Raw genomic sequence first — 20,998 nt, 5'->3', positions numbered from 1 at the left:
AGTGTCCTTAGTTGGTAGTAATTTCATGAACTCATTGGAATCCTGAAGCTCTTCTGCCCGCAGATACAAACATTCCTCCATCCCATCAACACTCCATGAGCTGAAAATATTTTAAGGAAAAAATGTGTTTAATGCACATAACCTACTAAACATCCTAGGTTAGCCCCTGGCTCTGAAGAAATTGGTTGTTTCTCCTCATGATGGAGGGGCTGCCTAGGAGCTGTGGCCACTGCTGCCACCCATTATCATAAGAGGGGATCATGCTGCTCACCCTTAGCCCTGGAAGAGATCTAATTCACCATCTGAAGAGATCTTAATTCAGAATCTGAAGTACTGTTTCTACTGAATGTGTATTACTTTTACATCATGGTAAAGTCAAAATATCCTAAGTTGAATCATCTTAAGTTGGGGACCATCTGCATTTGCTTTTTATAAGCTAATAAAAGTCTACTTAAACCAGCTCTAGAAATAAAGAAAATTGCACCCAAATGATACAAGCATATTTCCCAGAGCACAAGAGCAGATAATGGCTTGAAAATTGGTTCATGCAATTTTTTGGTTTCTAGGGAATTCCTATAGTTCCAGAGCAGCTATTTTCTCTGAGACACTCTGATCTGCTACTCCTAACAGAGAAAAGAAGGTGAGGTAGGTGTGAAGATGGGCCTGCTCTGCCTTGGCCCTCTCATGGCAGGAAATGGGCATACCAATCCATCTATAAAATGAAAGACTCACACGGACCTACTGTTTCAGAATCCCAGATCCTAACCTCCTAGAGAATCTGGTTGGCTGAGCTCTGTTCAGAAGTCCACTCACCTGGACTGGGGGTCATATCACATGCCAGGCTGTGATGTCACTGGATCAGACTTGCAGAGAAGGAGCATGTAATGTTTGGCTTCAAAGAGTATGGGGAAGTGGTAGAAACAATGAGAATCTCCCTAACAACATCCTGAAGACAAACACCTTCCCTCTATTAATTAACTCCTGATGTCTGATTGCAAGGTTGTCGGAGAAAAATGGGCTTTAGAAGTTCTTACAGTTTTTGCAGTCTCTAATGCTGGAGACAAGGCAACCCTGGGTGACACTGTGAGATGGACAGGAGGGGAGTCACTGGGGCTCAGGAGTGGGCACAGAAAAGAGAAATTGGTAATGTTGTAGCACACACAGGCAAGCGTTAGGTAACCAACATGATAAGTGAGTGGGTTTCTTTTTCTTCCTTTTTCTTTTAAAATGGAAAGGAAACATAAATTTAGTTCATTCCCTTGCACTGTTTTCTAGCTAAGAACTAAGGTTCCAGAGCTCATTAGGACTCCTGCCTTCTGTCTTCCCCGATCCCTGATTGCTATTTCTTCTTTCTACCCCACTATCTCCAGCTCTACATTTTCTTTAAACTGACATCTTGTCTGACCTCTCAGTTAAACTGTGTTGTGGAAAAAATAAGTCATAAACCCTTAAGAACCATTTGTGAACAAGCCACAATAAGTATTTCTTTGGAATTTCCCTGGGGTTAAAAATGTAGACTTGAGTTTCTCGAGCATAGTAGCACAGCAATTCAAAAGTAATTCTGATACCTCCAAGGGTTCAAAAGTAAGTTGTGGAAAAGAGTAAAAAAATCATCTGATCTGATAAAGACAGTTCCAGTGTGATAGGAACCTTTTAGTACATTCCTCCCCAGGATCTGGCTTGTTCTGAGCCTTATCTGCATAGAACTCATGGCTCAGATAGTTATCCAGTAACAACTAATATTTGCCAAAGCCTTGATTAATGTTTAAAGAAACATGGGCAATGCTACATGTTTTTTTTTTTTTTAAATAGTTACCACTGAGTTGAAATGGGTCAGCTTTATCTCCAAAGAGACTTAATCCTTTTATAATGATATATTACAAATGGTGTCTAACATTTATTGAACATTTTCTGTGTGCCAGGTTCTATCCTATCATGTTTTATTTCTCTTTTCTAATCCTCAAAGCAACTTAAAAGGTATGCCTTTTTTCCTATTTTACTGTCAAGAAAGAAGGCTTACAGAGATTATGACTTTTGGGTCAAGTAGGTTATAAAGAACAGAATAAAGATTCAAATTTAGGTCTTTGTGTCTCTTAAAATGTTTTCTATAATTACATTGCCACGATGCCTCTTCCAATATATTCATGTAGACCCACCATAGTTTATAGCTGGTAATTTGGGATCAGAAAGCAAGGGTTCCAATTTTATCCTTCAAAAACTCCCAATCCTCTGTCCTCCCTCTTTCTGTTTTCCTCTACTTAATGAAAGTAATCTAAAAACTGCAAGTGTTAGACCACTTAGTGAAAGGGGGCATATGAGAATGTTTATTTGGAAAATGAAATCAAGAGGCAAGAGAAACAAGAATTGATTCTTTATAGAGTTTATTATTTCTAAGAAATCAGTCCTTTATTGATGAAATTTCAGTCTCTACCACCAGAGGGCAGCTGTCACACTAAAAAGAAGAAACCCCTCCTGGCGTCAATGTCACAAGACCACGTCACACCACATCTGGATTTAGTTTTACAGCTTAGCACACATTATTCTGAGCCGATCTCAGCTTCTTTTAAGTTTGAAAATAACACATAATGCTTTGTGTTTTGCCTAGCAAATTAAAGGAGCTCATGATATCTTAACCATCTCTTCATATGAGAACATTAAAATGGGCCAGAGATGTATTGGTTCAGTATTGGGAGGCAGAAGCTCTGCACCAAAGACTCAGTGACAGAGTTGAAAGCATTCTTCTGTGTCAAGACTTTGGTATTTGTTCCATTGACATGCCTTCTGGGTGTCAATAACATGTTCCTTCCAGAATATTAGTATTATATGTTTGTTTTTCCTGAGGATTATAAAAAGATTGGCCAAGGAAAAGGACTGCAGTTTTTTGATAGACTTCAAGTGAGTATTGCTTCAGGTGTCCAGCCTGTTTATGATTTGGAAAAACTGTTAGAAACGCTTCCATTTATTGATCTTGACATAGTACATTATAGAGAAAATGTGTTATGACCAGAATCAAATTCAATCTTCTCAACCTCCCTGGGAAGTGTGTTCTATTGTTATATTTATTTTAGAGATTAAAAAAATAAATCAAAATATGCTCTAGTGAAGTAACATGCCCAAGTAAAACCCTTAAAATGCATTCTTAACCACCATGAAGGAATGGATCTATGAAAGATGATATGGTCCTTAGAATAGAGAATTGTCATTGTGTGGGGGGGATACCAGTGCTCGGAAAATCAGTGTCACAAAAGGTGAACGGGGTGGGATAGGTAGGAGTGGATGCTACCTGGATGGCTACACTACGGTCCCTAATACTTAGTCAAAGGGCCAAGTTACTCAAGTGAAGGTGGCAGACCATGCCACAAGGTGGAAAGTGGCATGGGTGGCAAAGGTCCCAGAAGCTATTACAACACAGACAGGCTGAAGGAACCTGGGGATGATAGTTAATTTTATGCGTCAACATGACTGAACTAAAGGGTACCCTGGTAGCTGGTCAAACATTATTTCTGAGTGTGAGTCTGAGGGTATTTTCAGAAGAGAGTGGCATTTAAATCAGTAAACCATGTAAAGAAGGTCCCAATGTGAATGGAAATCATCACATTAATGATTCATGATGAATTCGTTCTCTTTTTTTTTGTATCAGGATTAAACCCAGGGACACTTTATCACTAAGTTACATCCACACCCCTTTTTATATTTTATTTTGAGACAGGGTCTTGCTAAATTGCTGAAGCTAGCTTTTTGTGTCTGTTTGTTTTGGTGGACTTTTGTTTTTATTTGTTCTAATTAGTTATACGTGACAGTAGAATGCATTCTGACACATCATACATAAATGGAGTAAAACTTCTCATCCTTCTGGTTGTATGTGATGCAGAATTATACCAGTCTTATAATCATAAATGCATGTAGAGTAATAATGTCCGATTCATTCCATTATCCATCCTACCCCCCATATCTCCTCCCTTCCATTCACTCCCCTCTGTCTAATCCAAAGTACCTCTATTTTTCCCTAGCCTGCCCCCATCCCCTTACTGTGAATTAGCATCTGTATATTAGAGAAAACATTCAGCCTTTGGTTTTTTGGGGATTGGCTTATTTTACTTAGCATGGTATTCTTCAGCTTCATCTATTTACCTGCAAATACCATAATTTCATTCTTCTCGAAGACCTAGTAATATTCCATTGTGTATACATACCACATTTTCTTTATCTATTCATCAGTTGAAGGGCATCTAGTTTGGTTCCATAGTTTAGCTATTGTTAACTGAGCTGCTATGGACATTGATGTAGCTGCTTCACTGTAATATGCTGATTTTAAGTCCTTTGGGTATAAACCAAGGAGTGGGATAGCTTGGATCAAGTGGTAGTTCCATTCCAAGTTTTTGGAGGAATCTCCATACTTTTTTCCATAATGGTTGAACCAATTTGTAGTTCTACAAGCAATGATGAGTGTACCTTTTTCCCCACATCCTCACCAACATTTATTGTTGCTTGTATTCTTGATAATTGCTATTTTGACTGGAGTGAGATGAAATTTCAGTGTAGTTTTAATTTGCATTTCTCTAATTGCTAGAGATGTTGAACATTTTTTCATATACTTGTTGATTGATTGTATTTCTTCTGTGAAGTGTCTGTTCATTTCCTTAGCCCATTTATTGATTGGGTTAATTGTTTTTTTTTTTTTTTTTGGTGTTAAGGTTTTTGGGTTCTTTATATATCCTGGAGATTACTGCTCTATTTGAGATGTAGGTGTAAAGATTTTCTCCCATTCTGTAGGCTCTCCCTTCACATTCTTGATTATCTCCTTTGCTGTAAGGAGGATTTTTAGTTTGATTCCATCCCGTTTATCAATTCTTGATTTTTACTTATTGTAACAATGGGTCTTGTTAGAAAGTCAGTTCCGAAGCTGACATCATGGAGATTTGGGCCTACTTTTTCTTCTGTTAGGTACAGGGTCTTTGTTTTAGTGTGAGACTGGCTTTGAACTAGCAATCCTTCTGCCTCAGCTTCCCAAGCCCTGGGTTTACAGGGTGTGTCACTACACCTGGCTCACCTTCTTTCTTCTTGAGCTATGACATCTCCCCTCAGGTGTGGGACTCCTGGTTCTCAGGTCTTGGACTTGTTGGAGTAGAAGTTAAACAGTCAGCTTCCAAGTTCTCAGGTCTTCACACTTGGACTAAACTACACCACCAGGTTTCCTGGTTCTCCAGCCTGTACCTCGAAGACTGTGGAGCTTCTTGGCCTCCATAATTGCCTAAACCGATTCCTACAATAGATCTCCTCTTATGTGTCTTTATATATCTTACTGATTCTGTTTCTCTGGTGAGCCCTAAGAAAGATACCTGACTAGCAGGTTAAGGGCATAGAAACTAAGATCCATTTCTGGAAAAAATAGCTAAACTTTAGAGAGGCTGCACCTCAGTCAAGACTCAGTCCTTTAGAGGAAGGGACTGTGGAACTGACTTGTCAGGGAAGAAAGCAAAGAGCAGAGAGAAATCTTGGCCAATGTTCAGCTTTGTAAATCATGCCAACTCCAGGAGCAGGAAGGGTTCTAATTTTGGATCTGGTTGGAGAGGGCAGGCTGAAAACCTGCTGGGCCACAAGGTCTGGGAGCTTAGCTTCATCCAGATCCTTGTGATACTGAGCCTTGTAATGTTGACTTTGGCTATAATCAACTCCGGGGCAGGATCAGGGCTAAGCCAAAAGGTAGGCGCTCTGGTAAACCTAGCAGGTGGGACTTAGTGGAAGGCCAAATAAACACGATGGAGGCTCCATTCAGATGCTAATTTCTGGATGCTGACATGCCCATCCCTGAGCCATGGTAGATGAACCTGGTTCCAGCATGATGACATTCCCAGAAGGAAACTTCTTAGAAATGGTCCTGGCAGAGTTTGTGGCCTGGAAGCTTCATGAGCACTCAAAAAACATTTTCAACTCATAGACTCTTTCAAAGCTTTTCTCTTTATTATCCATGATTTGTAGCTTTGTGCTTTGCTTAGTAATGCATAAGATGAGATCCAGAAGTTTCTAACTAAGATGCCAGGTGAACCTCATACCCATAAAATACAGAAAAATTGTGTTGTGTGTTTGGATGTGAGTTTGTCCCCCAAACCTCATGTGGGAGACAGTGCAAGAAGGTTCAGAGGAGAAAATGATTGGGTTGTAAGAGTCTTCACCCAATCAGTGATTTAATCCTCTCATGGGGATTAACTGAGTGGTAACTGAAGTGGTGAGGTGTGACTGGAGGAGGTGGGAATTGGGGTGTGGCTTTGGGTATGTATTTGTATCTGGTGAGTGGACTCTCTCTGCTTCCTGATCATCACGTGAAACACTTCCCTCTGCCACACTCTTCTGCCGTGATGTTTTGCCTCACTTGAGCCCAAAGGAATGGAGTTGGCCTCCTGTGGACTAAGACCTCTGAAATCGTGAACCCATGAATAAACCTTTTTCTCCTCTACAATTGGTGATGGTCAGGTCCTTTAATCATAGCAGCAAAAAAGTTGACTAAAACAAATTGCTTTTAGCTGAAATGACATGGAAACTCTGTAGAGTATTTAAGTCAAGACTGAAAGTAAGGCAATTATGTAATCTGAGAGCATAGGACATGGGCATTAGTATGCATTTGCTGTGGTTGTTATAACAAATGCTACAGAATTGGTGGCCAGAGCCAACAGAAATTTATTCTCTCACAGTTCTGGATACTGGGAGTCCAAAATCAAGGCAGCAACAGGGCTATGGCTGTCCCCTCTGGAGGCTCTAGGGAAAGATTTTTCTTTCCACTGGAATTCTCGGCGGTGACATCACTTCAGTCTTCAAGGCCTCCACCTTCAAATCCCTCTCTGCTCTCTCCTCACATGGCCTTTCCTATGTGCCTGGGTCAAATCTCTTTCTGTACTGTTCTCTTATAATGACACTTGTAATGGCATTTGGGGGCCACTCAGGTAATCCAGAATAATTCCTTCTGCTCAAGTTCCTTAACTTAATCACATTTGTAAAATCTTTGTCATTTAAAGTAGTATTTGCAGAATCTAGGGGTTAGGATGTGGATATCTTTTTCTGAGAGTTATTATTGAGTCTACTACAGCATACCAATGGGAAGAAATAGCATCAGAAAAGAAAAGGAAAAAGAGACAGGAAAGTGGAAGGAATGTTTGGAAAATAGCAGACCAGGAGATTGGAGGGATGGAGTCATACAGAGTAATCAGGGGAGGAATGGCTTCTTTCACCTACCTTTTTGGTTATATTGTAGAGCCCTTGAACTCCAAACCAAAGAGTTTGGAACATAAGAAGGGAAAATCCTAAAAAAACGTAGATTTAGAATTGTCAAAAATCAGATGTGTGACCAAAACAGTTTTCCCCTGAGAAAGACAAGTACCACTGTAGATATCTGATCAGGGGAAGGATATGTGATACTCATAGCAAAGTCTTGGGAGGATTACTTTCTGCTTCATATCAAATCCTCTGAAAATGTATGTGTGCTTATTATGGCTCCTATCTAAAGTGCAACTCCTTAACAGGTATTAGGAGCTTACTGCTACAAGATGGCATCAGGACCAACTGAGTCCCCCTGTATGTATGTTTGGATGCCCTTCGGCATGTGTCACTGTGCTCTCATTTTGGTGGTCAGTCTTTATCTTTTTTTTTCTAAGTCTGTTCCGCACACCTAGTCTCTTCGCATCTTATTACTGGTCCTTCTCTAGGCACTTCATCTCTGACCCATGTAGTTATATAGTACCCCACCCCTTTCTGAATTCCCTAAAGCTTTTCTTGACATAGGCTGTAGTATTGAACAAAACCTTTACTTGATGGATGATTTGAGAATGACATAGGGAAAATTACTTGGTTTAAAATACATATTTAAAACAGGATATTGACCACCTAGGTCTCAGACTCCTCTAACCAGGATTGTGAGGACCTCTTGCTAACCAACTCTTAAAAAGCAGACTATTATGGTTTTGATATGGAAAATTCCCTCCCACCACACACACAAGTTCATGTGTTGGAAGCATGGTCCCAATGCAGCAAAGTTCACAGGTGGACTTTCAGGTAATGATTGAATTAGTAATTTGAGTGGACTTCTTGGTGGCAATGGTGGGCAGGAGGGACATGACTGGAGGAGGTGGGTGTCTGGGTTTGTGCTCTCGGGGACTGCGTCTCATCCTTGGATCCTCTCTTGCTGTCTCTGCTTTCTGGCTGCCATGAGTTAAGAAGGTTTACTTCATCAAGCCTTTCTGCCTTGATGTTGTGCCTCACCTCAGTCCCTGAGCAATGGAGGTAGTCCACCCAGTACTGAGACCTCTGAAGCCATGAGCCCAAATAAGATTTTCTTCTTCTAAGTTATTCTTTTCAGATATTTTAAACACAACAATGGAAATCTGACTAACACAGAGACTAATGGTCAACTTTCTTAAAAATATCTTATTAAAAGAAATCTAGAACTCATGTTGCTCTCCAGTTAAATCAGTCTTCCTTCCCTCCCTCCCTCCCTCCCTCCCTCCCTCCTTTCCTTCTTTCTTTCCTTCCCTCCTTTCTCTCCTTCCTTCTTGGTACTGGGGATTGAACCCAGGGGTGACATATCCCTAGTTCTTTTTATTTTTTTGTTTTGAGACAGAGTCTCACTAAGTTGCTAAGGCTGGCTTCAAACTTGCAATCCTCCTGCCTCAACCTCCCAAATTTTGGGGTTTATAGGTGTGGGCCACTGGGCCTGATTGTAGTTATTTCTATCCTTTCATGCCCCAGGGTCTTGAAACTGTTGTCTATAAACAATGTTTAATCCCCTACCAAACAGTTTAACTTCTGTTCCTACTTTGCTACCAAATCACTTCCATTGGGCAAAGACACTTCAACCACCGAGTCTTTGTTTCCACCTTGACTTCTCCAATCTCTGAAGCACTGCATATCAGCCACAGAGCTTGTTGTCTCTGCACTACTTTCTGCCTTCCCTGTTTACTGTCTTATTGCAGCCACAGAAGAAAAATCAGGCAGGACTGTGTCTCCACAGAGGTGCAATTTACCTACAAAGATGAAAAACCACCTTTCCTTAAAATGTAGAAAGTTAAAGAAGAGTTTTTCAAACATGACTTTTGACCAATTTTGTGGTGATGAAATCAATTCAGTGAATTGCAAACATTACCTCTGTCATGCTAAATAGACTCGAATAGGCAAAGGGCACCCATGTAGTAAAGCTTAGAGTTTTATACCCATATGTGTATATGTGTATATGTGTTCATTGGGTCATGAGGACAAATATATTTCTTATTATAGATGTGGTCAGAAAAGTAGAAAGTGGACTTGGGTTTTCATGTAGTTAACTTCTTTTTTCTAGAATGGAATCCAAATTTTAATATAAAAAAGTTCAATGGGCCTTTTGATTATGAAGAGATAAAGAATAGTCTTTAAAACAAGAATTCTGATGTCACTCCTTAACCTACTGGTGAAAAGTCATGCCACTTTAAAAAATATTATTTTGCCTCAACAAAAATAAGAAACAAAGTTCTTCATGATCTGGCTTCTGCTGACCTCTCCAGCCTCATTTCCCACTTCCTACTTTGTAGTGTGCATATGGCAACACTGAGATTCTTTTGTCTCTTCTAATCAGGATGTTCTCTTTTGGCTCCAGGATCTTGAACATGCTGGTCTCTTACCTCCCTCCCCTGCCCACAGATTCATTTGGCTCACACCAGTATCCTTCCTATTGCAGCTGAGTCATAGCTCTTTCTAGAAATCCTCCTCAGACTCCCAGTCTAGTTGTTATTGGAATCCTAAAAGTGGGTCCCTGCACCATGAAGGTCTTGAAGAGCAATTGATAAATCAAACTATATAGTGTTTCTCACCTTTTAATTATCACATCATAGCCCCTGAATGTTTTTATGTTTTTTTCATTTAATTTCCCCTCCATTTCCCCTATGAAAAATTAATACCTCAGATATACTATATGTCTGTGTAGGTACTCTGACCCTTTGGAGGGCCACAAACCATTACACAGCATCTACATTTATGTCTTTTGCTCTATAAGAACCTGCTCTTGCCCTCTTCAGGGTAATATCACTTCCACTGAACATGCAGGGAGAAGAATCAGAGAAAACTCCACTGGCGAGCTTGAGAGGCTAAGAAAAAACATATATCTGCCGTTCCTCCCTGTTGAGAGATTTATGTCAAATGCCAGAGAGGCTAAAGAAGGTGAGGATGACAGTATTGATTTAGGCTGTCATCAGTCTACCCAAGGGCAGTCACTGGTGGAGCAGAAGTGAAACCGCAGTGTCTTAGAGCATGACCGTTGCATAGAGGACACAATTCAAGGAGTTGGACTGTGAGTCGTGGGGATGATTAGCTACAGTGAGACACAAGGACTGGGAGGTTTTGTTTGACTTTAAAAAGATGGACGATACCTGACTTTAGGCCATGGGCATAGTGAAGGACTAGAGAACATCAAGAAAGGGAATAAATGGTTGAGCAAAAGCCCAGAGGGGAGAGAGGGACTCATGAGTGGAGGTGGAGGTGAAGGTAGAAGGGGAAGCTTCTCACTGGGTGTGCATAGCAGGTGTATTAGTCAGGGTCCTCTAGAGGAACAGAATCGATAGAAAGCATGATTATAAAAGGGAATTTATTACATTGACTTATATGACCAGAAGCTGGATAGTCCACAATGGCCTTCTGCAGCTGGAGAGCAGGAAGAACCAGCAGCTGTGCAGTTCAAGACACAGAAGCCCAGAATAAGGAAGGATCAACAGTGCTACCCTAGTCCAAGACCAAGGCTTCTGGAAACTACCTGGAGAATCACTGGCAGAGTTCTCTTTGGAAGAGTGAAGAAACGAGAGTCTGATATCCTCAGAAGATCGAAGCAGTAATTGAGAAACTGTTCAAGAAGAGCTGAGCTTGCATCTGCATCTGCTTCCTTGTTCTTCCAGCTTTTATTCCATCCAAGCCACCATCCTATTGGGTGGTGCTGCCCATGCTCAGGGAGGGTCTCCACTTCAGTTCACTATCCCACATTCCAATCATTCCTAAACACACACTCATTGACACACCCAGAAACCTCTTAATCATTGGCATCTCTTAATTCCTATCAAGTTGACAATTCAAATGAACCGTTACAGAAGGCTTCAAGCAAGTCCCCAACCTGGGAGAGTGAGACCAAGGACACAAGAGAAGACCTGAGGAGAAGGCCAACTTGGAATCTCTACTTCAGAGAAAGAGGGAGAAGCTGACCAAAGTACCAGAAGGATGGCCAAGTAAGGTCAATGGTCAGCTGAATAAAAATAACCAAAAATTCTATCAGTCTGATCTTTTGTCTTTCAACAAATGCCATGGATGCCTACCATTTTCCAAATTCTCTTAGGTGCCGGGGATACCACCAATGAAGGATAGTTTTGGCCTCAAGTGCCATTGTCTTTCATAACTGGACTATAAATCCATAAACAAGATAAATTTCAGAAGCTAACAATGGCAAAGATTGCACTGTATGTACATAGAGACATGCTATTTGTATAATTATATATATTTTTATCTGTATTTTTTGATGTTTTGACATTTTAAAAATCTTTCTGGCTGGAGAGAGACTAGCTAATTCTTAGAGATAGCAAAGGGCATGACCAGGAGCATGCTTTTGATAGGTGAGGTACCCAATTCACAGTCAGACCTCCTCATTCTGGCCCTCATTCTGGTGGCAATATTCCTTTGCCTCAATCATCCCAGGGACAGATACCTGTGCTACAGGTGACCACACCTCTAGCATAGAGCCTGATGAAATCATTCAAACTAGCCAAGCCTAGCACGTATCCCCTGCCTTACGTTTCCCTCAGAAACCCCAACAAAGACTCTGGCCTAAACCTTCTCCTTTCTTCTGACTCTGGCCTTCTGACTGTCCTGAGGCTTCCCTGCACCCTGGGTGGTCTGCCTCCTGACCCTAAGACCTGTGAGTATAGCACACTTCATTGTCCTGGACTTCTCTCATCTCTTGTGGCTACCCCTCATCAAACCATCTCATCAAAGAACCCAGAACATGAAGCTGGGGGTCCCAGTGTCCCCCTCAAGGGTACACAGTCCCAATGACCTTAATTCCTCTAACTACATTCCACCCCTTAAAAGTTTCACCACTTTGCAATGGTGCCACTGGCTGGAGACCAAAACGTAAGACATGTCCTTTGGGAGACATGTAAGATCCAAACTATAACACATGTTTTTAAAGGGAACATTATATGTGCAATATTGTATTCTCTTGGATTAAACCAGTAGGCCAATGATGTCATTTGTTCCATTATTGGTAATACTGAGTTTGATCACTTGTCAAGTCAATATCTGCCTGACTAATCCTTTTTGAAAGTGTCCTTTTCTCTTTCTACTTCATAAGTGACCCGTGATGTGATGCTTTGACACTATTCCTCCAAAACTGTTCTCCTAATGAGTTTGGCAGTCATCGATGATTCAAATATTACTGGAGTGGTTTCAAAACACTTTTGGAAATAAAACCATTTCATCTGGTTGACAAAACAATAAAAACAACAACAAACAGAACAAAGATAAAATGAGGAACTATGTCAGAGTGACAGGAGGACTTCCAAAGGAAATACTCTGCTGAAGAGGTAACACTTGTTCTGCTACCTGACCAATATGCAAGATGCAACCTTGATACAATCTGAAAGGGGAGTGTTCATAGCAAAAGGGACTTGCAAAGGACCTAAGGAAGTGACAAGTGTATTCATGGGACAGAAAGGAGACCATTGAGGCTGGAGGGTAAGGTGGAGGAGGAAGTCAGCAGGGACCAGATAGCAGGGGCCAGAGAATTCTTGAAGGCCATGGAAAGATTTTGGAAAGATTATTTGAGCTTTAAAGCAAGATGACCTCATGGGTAGGAGACTCCAGAACAGTCGTTCTATTTACAACATGGAGGATGGCTGGGAGGGCACAGGATGGGAACTGGTCAGGAAAGCTGGTGGACTCTCAGAGGGATTCTCTTTATATAGGTAAACACAGAACCCCTCAACCTCTGCACTGGGGATTGAACGCAGGGGCGCTCTGCCATTGAGATACATTCAGCTCTTTTTATTTTTTATTTTGAGACAAGCTGTCACTATTTGATGAGGACCTTTCCAAGTTGCTGAGGCTGAACTTGAACTTGTGATCCTCTTGCCTCAGTGAGGAAGTACAGGTGTGCACCATGGCAAATTTTGACTTTTAAAATATGTATAAATAGTAGCATGTTTTTTAAAAAAATTCATTTGTTCTAATTTGTTGTACATGACAGTAGAAAGTAGTTATATGTTTTGATAGATCATACATAAATGGAGTATAATATTTAATTTTTTCTGGTCATACATATTGTAGGATCACATTGGTCATGCAGTTATATATGTACATGAAGTAATAATGTCTGTTTCACTCTACTATCATTCTGACTCCTATACCTCTTCCCCTCCCTTCACTTCCCTCTACCTAATATAAAGTCTCTCTATTCTTTCCTATCACCAACCCCCTTACTGTGAATTAGCATCTGCATATCTGAGAAACCATTCAGCCTTTGGTTTTTTAGGTTTAGCTTATTTCACTTAGCATGATATTCTCTAACTCCATCCATTTACCAGCAAATGCCAGAATTTCATTCCTCTTTAAAGCTGACTAATATTCCACCATGTATGCATGTGTGTATGTGTGTGTGTATATATGTGTGTGTATATATACACACACATACATACATATATATATATATATATATATCACATTTTCTTTATCCATTCATCTGTTGAAGGGCATCTAGGTTGGTTCCATGTTTTAGCTATAGTGAATTGAGCTGCTATAAACATTGATGTGACTGTGTCACTGTCTATGTTGATGTTAGGTCCTTTGGGTATAAACCGAAGAGTGGGTTAATTGGGTCATATGGTGGTTCCATTCCAAGTTTTCTGAGGATTTTCCATACTGAAATAGAAACATGTTATATGCTGCTCTGGACTTTTCTTTTTTACTTAACATGTCTTGTAAATCCTTCTATAGCAGTGAGTTAAAAGTTATCTACTTTTATGTAAAAAGTTAAAGGGTGTTCATAAATTATATGTAATTTATTTTGACCACTTGGCATAGCAGAGCAGCAACTAGATTGATCCTTAGTTTTCTGGACTTTAATATAAAAAAGTTCAAAGCTGTGACTTTTTTTTCTCCCTTTTGGCCTTAAATTCATGACTGATTCCCCACTCTGTGCCCCTCCATCCCTATTTAAATTTAGCACTTACATAGCTTAGTCATCTGATCTCATTTTTGGTGAGTCAAATGTTAAAAAAAAAAAAAAAAAAAACCCAGATGATATGGCACACAGATGTCCCTTAAACGCAAAAGAGTAAATGATAAAAGAAAATATATGTAAAACTGAGGACTGAGAGTGTAGAATACTTGAGATTTGAACGTGTGAGTGTGTGTCTTAATTTCTCCTTAATCATAGCTGCAGCCTTCTCTCCCCAGTTTTGTATTGGCTGGCTAGGGGAGATGCAATATTAGCTCATTTGATAAGATGACTGCACATCTCTGGACTGTTCTAAGAAGTCCTATTCCCTTCAAACACTGAAGTTTCCAAGCAGGAAGCACTCACCCAGATCTTTTTCAAATGCCCCTTTGAAGTCCCACTTTCTCTTGTAAGCAAGGCAGACATGTTTGCCAAGGATAACTGAGACTGTAAGAGCAGCCCTTGACTGGGCAGCTTGTGCAGGCTGCTGTGTGGCTAAATGCAACTCGGAAACATGCCCTATAAATAGCCCTTCATTGTCAGCGTGTGTGAAAAGACAAGAGCGAGTGCGTGGTCCGATTCAGGCTTCATGAAGTGGTTGCGTCTGGGCAGAGCTATCAACCCGTAGCTGCTCCTACTGGGAATCCAGTCAGAAGACAACTGCAGGCGTTCGCCACTCTCTGGGGGGAAGCTGTTCCATGCTGGTTTTGCCTCCGCTATGGCAAAAATCATTTTGAGACACCTTATAGACACTCCAGTGCGCTACCAGGAGGAGTTTGAAGCTCGGGGTTTGGAAGACTGCAGACTGGATCATGCTCTATATGCACTGCCTGGGCCAACCATCGTCGACCTGAGAAAAGTCAGGGCTGTGCCGCGATGTCTTTCAGTGGACTCAGCAACCACAGAGATGCCACCCAAAGAAGGGAGAGCCCGCTTTCAGATTCTGCTGGATGTGGTCCAGTTCCTCCCCGAAGATATCATCATTCAGACCTTCGAGGGCTGGCTGCTGATTAAAGCTCAACATGGAACCAGAATGGACGAGCATGGCTTCATCTCACGGAGCTTCACCCGGCAGTACAAGCTGCCAGATGGCATTGAAACCAAAGATTTGTCTGCCATCCTCTGTCATGATGGCATTCTGGTGGTGGAAGTAAAGGATCCACTTGAGACTAAGTGAAACCTTATCAGTTCCTGTTCATAGGACGTGAAGAAGATAGTTCAGCAGATGGTACCACGGGAATTTTTGTGTTACTCACGTTTGAAATAATTTGCTATGACTTTTATGAAGATTAAAAATATATACATAGTTCCTGGTATGTTGAAGCTGTTTTTATTATTCTTATGCAGAAAGAAAAATTGTTAAATATGTTTGTGCCAGTTCAAACTGATGCTATTCTTACAAGGAAAACATTGAACATTGAGGAGACTGTAGTTTAATACTAAAGAGGTCTCAGAATTGTTTCTTAATGACTCCAACAGTGCTAGAGAGGCTATGTTTTTATAATTCATGGCAAAAGAGTGTACTCATGTAAGGAATCCTTATTCATTTTGTGAAAATCTTTTATACTGCTAAAAAGAGTTGTGATTCCCTTTACTTGATACACTTTTCTTTTCAGTGAATTTTAATTAAAGTAGAATTTTATAAATATGGAGTGTGATGGTTAAAATACAACACTTGGAAACTGGGTCTGAAATCTATTTATGATTCATGATATCTGTTACTGCTTTAAACTTCAGTTGGAAAATCCAGATAAAAGTAGTATTCTTAAAATTTTTCAGATATCGATCTTATTTTTAAAAGTTTAAATACGTACCTCATTCATTTTTTTCCTAAGCCAAACTGAATCCTAACTGGAGTTTTATTTTTTGAGTAGTGTATGGATACTTATAAAACATTAATAAGATAAATATTAACACATACTGTACTCATTAACTTTAGGAAAATATGTTCAATTACTGGATTCAATATATTTTAAACCTTGCTATTGAGAATCAGCCTAAATTTTTAGATTGTAGAAGACAGCACAGCGTAATGCATCTGCTAACTCTGCCTAATCCTTAGCTTTAAATAGCCTGGCGGCCAGTCGAAGCGAGGACACCTGACCTTGCCCGGAGCATCTGAGTTTGCACAGTGCCTGATGATTGGCGCTTATGTTCTCCCTAACTGCTGCTTTGGCTCAAGGTTGAGACATTGGTAGAGGGTAAGAATTTGCATTAGGAATATTGGCTTCACAGCTGGCCTGTGACATTCCAAAGATTTGCTATCTCATTCTGTACATACTGAATATGTCTTCAGAGGAAGTAGCTGCTTTCCTTTCACTGGCACTGAATGTGAGCTGGTCTGGTGCTAAGAATAGAGGAGGAACGCAGGGAGCGGATGACACCAGGGTCAGTGTAGATGGCAGACAGCATTGTGGCTGCGCTTGCTCTTCCGTATTGCTTCCCTTGTAGTTCAAGTTGGACAGGAAAGACATGAAGCAAAAGAAAAATGAACCAAACAATTTAAAAAAAAATCTAAGGGGGATGTTTGTTTACAGTTTAATTAAATTGAAGGAGTTTGAAGTGATATGTTTATATAAGCTTAATGCCTATGCACTGATGTTTGTGCATCCAAATCTAGGATAAGAAGTTTTGTTTAGACGAATATCATAGATCAGCTTTGCCACATGAGAAAGTAAACAGCAGTTGATGATCCTCCAGGTCTACCAATGTGATTGGGGGGGATACCGTTTGTCCCACATGAAATTATTATTATTTTGCATCAGAAGAGTGTGACACAAACTAGTGCTTTAAGAAACAGAAAACAAAAATATTCTCTCATTTCGTCTTCATTTTTCCCTGGATAAGATTCAGCTTCTGGGGAAGTTCAGGGAGTGAAATTCCTACTGTGAGGAGCTATCAATAGGAAATATTTCCTTTAAAAATTAAAATTAAAATAAACACATCTTCAATTAGTATTTCCTTTTCCTAAGACAAATTTTAAAGGCATGTAGAGCCATTTTTATTTATAAAATGTATCAAATATTAAACAAAAAAAAAACCCACCTATTCTTCTATGACCATGAGATAGCTACTTACAATATCTAGTTCACCTTTCCTTACTCCTTTTTGCAAAATTGGAATATTTGTGTGAAGTTTAATGTTCTGATTGAACTGATTATTGTCTGTTTTCCTCCCCAGTCCTACTAACCGCAACCCATTCTCTGTCCTTCCCAGCCTCACTCTGAGCCCAACCAAACTGATCCCTATAGGCCACACAGTTCTAGTGTGTAACTTGCTTTAGCCATTGAGAGGCACTGACTGGAGACCAGAGATTGGAGGGAGAAGTTTAGTGGGCAGGGGCATTTCTTCCCCTATTCTCAACCTACTACAGACTGGGTTCCGGCAGGGCTTTGTCCTTCCACAAATCAACTGCCCCAGGATTCCAGTTCTTACTGGGCACTAGCATTGAACACTCAAATCTTTCTTTCAGCAGAAGGGGTGACTTCCTGCTTTCTTGTCCCTGGTGCTTCACCATCCCTATTGATTCCCTTTCCTCTGCCCATTCCCCCTTCATTAAAGTCCTTCCAGGAATGAAATTGTTTCCAGCCAGAACCTGATTGCTTGACATTTTAAGTGATTTAAAAGGAAGGAAGGAAGGAAGAAAGGAAGGGAGGGAGGAAGGAAGGGAGGAAGGGAGGGAGAAAATGAAAACGAATGTATCACTCTTCGTTTTTTTAACTACCAAACACTGATTTGCAATATGATTCAATATTCCAACATGGATAGACGGTGTTATCAGTTAACTATTCTTTATCACTCTTGGTCCCAACAGGAAGCAGATGGCACTCTCAAATTGAAATAACTCAGCACTATTTATTTATAAAGAGACTAATTACAAAGGAATGAGCAGAGCATGGAAGGGTTGGGAAGGAAGTAAACTAAGGGTGGCAGTGTGCAGTTGTGTCCCCTAGGGATCCGACGAGAAAGCAGTTCTCAGAAATCACGACCAGCTATGACTTTCATTTGAGGGATACAACTAGCCAAAGGTGACCTTTCATGGGAAGGGAGTCAGGAAAATTAACACTTTCTCCCTCCAAACTCCTTCCAGGGCCCCCAATGGCTGGGCCTAACTGGTGGCCGGAGGGTGGGGAGGATGATACAGTCCAGCAAGGCAGTTCTTCCAGGACAGAGGGCAAGTGAGGGTGACCGGGGAGAAGGGGTTGGGGAAAATATCAAACACTCCAATAAAACCAATCGTACTGTCCTGGTTCTGCCTTAGAAACTTTGTCTCTGAACTAGGCTTGAGGCAGGATTGGAATGCTGACACTTTATTGGGAAGGACAAGCCCAGGTGTGGAAATAGAGAAAATGAGGCAAAAAAAGAAAGAAGCAACGTGATGTGATGCTGGCCACGGCGTCACAATAAGCTAAGAGACTTCTGGCAAGGCTGTCGGCTCTGCACGTGGAACTGCTCCAGGAGACTTCTCTTCAGGCTGAAAAATCTTGGAGCAGTCCATGGGGGAATCAAGGAGAGGGAATTTGTTCACCTGGTTCCCTAGTGTATCCCATTTCCCATTAGTAAAGGTTTGGCTCACATGGAATAGACTTTCCTGCACTTCTGGGTTGTTTCCATCCAAGCCCTTGGAGGCTGCTCCGGAAACCGGAGCCTCCCCGTGTGACATTTCATCCATGCTGAAAACAGAAGCATGACTCAGCACGGCTAGACTCGGGTGGGGAGCACAGGTGCAGGGCTTAGACTTGGAGTCCTGCCACCCTAGGAAGCTTGGCAGAGGTGCTGGCAAGGGTGTCAGCGGCATGGTCTGGGAGGCAGGTGAAACCTTAGAAACAAGGTGACAGGTGAGAAGGTACGCAGGATTTGTATCCAAGACAACCTCAAACCCAGAATTGCAGGAAGGTGACACCAGGTCAATCAGATAGTCGTGTAACATCTGTTGCCTCGGCATCTTACCCTGCCTTCAAGTTTTATGGTCCCCAATGTCACCTTATATTTTGAGCTAATTTTTAATCCACTTAGGTGCAAAGTCAGTCTTGAACTTCTCCAGGATTTTTCATTTCCTATAAATTGTAGACCAAAGTCTGTCTGTCTGTCTGTATGTACATAAGCTGTCTGCCTCTTGTTCTGGAAGTCCAAAAGTCAATGAAAATTTTTGAGGAATGTAATTCTTATTGACCTCCCCGAGTCCAAACTGTACTGAGGTCTTGAACTGCTCCTTAACCTATTTCTCACCAGCTGGCCTCCAAGGAGGGCCTAGCCCTGGGAATCTTGTATGGAAAACAAAACAAAAACAAAAGGAAGCAAGAACCTTCCAGCTAACTCTTCTCATCCCCCTCCGTACCTTCACAGTGGCATGCACAAAGGGACAAGCTTGGTTGAAGTGTGGTGTTCTTATATAAAACAATTCCTGAAAGATGCCCAGCTAGTCAAAAGTCACTATAGGCATTAGTGACTACTGCCACTAATTTGGCAATAAGTGCATTAAACAGGCACATGGCCTCTTCTCAAAGAGTTGCCTTGGAGGTTTTTTCCTGACTGTTTCCACTATTTACCCATTGTATAGAATTATGCCTGGACTATGTCTGTGTCATTGGGAAGACCGTACAGTGCATGAAAAAGCTGAGCAGCTTCGTCAGGAGTTTCCCAGACACCACTTGAAACGAAATCATTGCTTTAACTAATCCTATTCAGTTTCATACTTATCGAAGAAGCAAGAACAAAATGTACTGACTTGCTTCACAATGGGATACTGCTCAGCAAGCAGTTACAAAATATATCTTGCTGTGACCCTGTTGGGAAGATAAGAGACCCTGGACATGAGGCAGGAAAATAGCCAAGATCAGGGCCTTGGACAATGCTTTCTTCTTTAACTGCTGATTCTCCTGAGCTTTTGCTGCAAGCATAGCCTCTTCTTGTCCTTGAAATGGCATTACTTTCATGCAGGGTTGTCACTGTTTACAATAGTCAGTGATGAGGAAGGGGGGTTGTAATGGATCGTGTATGGTCAGTCTGAAGGAAGTAGTCATCATGAACAAGTAGGCAAAAAAAATTGGTGGATCAGGTTTCATGTTTGTTTCTGATAATGTCATTATCTGAAAATTGCTGTTAATGGTTCTTAGCATATCAAAAACTTCAATAAAAAAAAAGGCATACAACCTCAGGTTAGACTACCCATTATTTTCTCAAGCTTAGCAAAAAAAAATCTGCTTTTCACTAAAGATCATTGTTCTTTTGAGAGGCTATCAAATAATTATTTGGAAAGAAGAATTAAAATGTGGGTTCGGTGTACTAATTTAAAGTTCATATATTACATTTTGAAAATAACTATTTTGTTTTAGCTATTGAATGGGTCAGATATCCCCTTATCTCCACAAAATAACAGATACTATTTCAAATCTGAAAAACAAATGATTTGATGAAATTGATGGTTATATTTCCTGTGTTGCTTAATTCACAAGTGTGTGTGTGCAGAAATATAATTTTCTTTATTAATGTCTCCTAAACTCCAGGAAAAACATGAACATTTAGTGCAGTAAAACAAAATGGTCTATATGAAACCATTCTTTGTAATTTGTCATTTAAATATCCTAAATTCTTCCACTTTTTTTCCCTTGATGGCTACTAGAAACATAGATTGGTATTTTAAAATCTCTCCATATAAATGAAAAGTTTTATGTTTCTTCAAAAAATTATGTTCCACTTTTTCTTTTGTATACTTCCAGACTGTGTTATTATGTTTATAAATTTAAGTAATTATGTCATTATAAATTTATATAATTATAAGCTTAAAGT

The 20,998-nt window shown here is 40.5% G+C and overlaps 1 protein-coding gene and 1 long non-coding RNA gene across 2 annotated transcripts in view; both read left to right on the top strand.

Annotated features, from left to right (window-relative positions):
- LOC306663137 overlaps positions 1 to 20,998 on the top strand; it is a 61,270-nt gene that overhangs the window by 15,649 nt on the left and 24,623 nt on the right. The gene's annotated exons all lie outside the window — the stretch shown is intronic.
- HSPB3 (heat shock protein family B (small) member 3) lies at positions 14,750 to 15,525 on the top strand. The gene has a single exon (XM_079143495.1). It carries the CDS (start codon positions 14,928 to 14,930, stop codon positions 15,384 to 15,386), a length of 459 nt encoding a protein of 152 aa, XP_078999621.1. The 5' UTR covers positions 14,750 to 14,927; the 3' UTR covers positions 15,387 to 15,525.

The sequence above is a fragment of the Sciurus vulgaris genome (genome assembly GCF_902686455.1).
Source record: "Sciurus vulgaris genome assembly, chromosome: 6".
Classification (NCBI taxonomy): Eukaryota; Metazoa; Chordata; class Mammalia; order Rodentia; family Sciuridae; genus Sciurus; species Sciurus vulgaris.
Note: the sequence above shows the minus strand (reverse complement) of the source record. Positions and strands in the feature narration are given on the sequence as shown.

Coding starts and splice junctions, on each gene's coding strand:
- HSPB3 (XM_079143495.1), top strand. CDS start 14,928: ATGGCAAAAATCATTTTGAGACACCTTATAGACACTCCAGTGCGCTAC.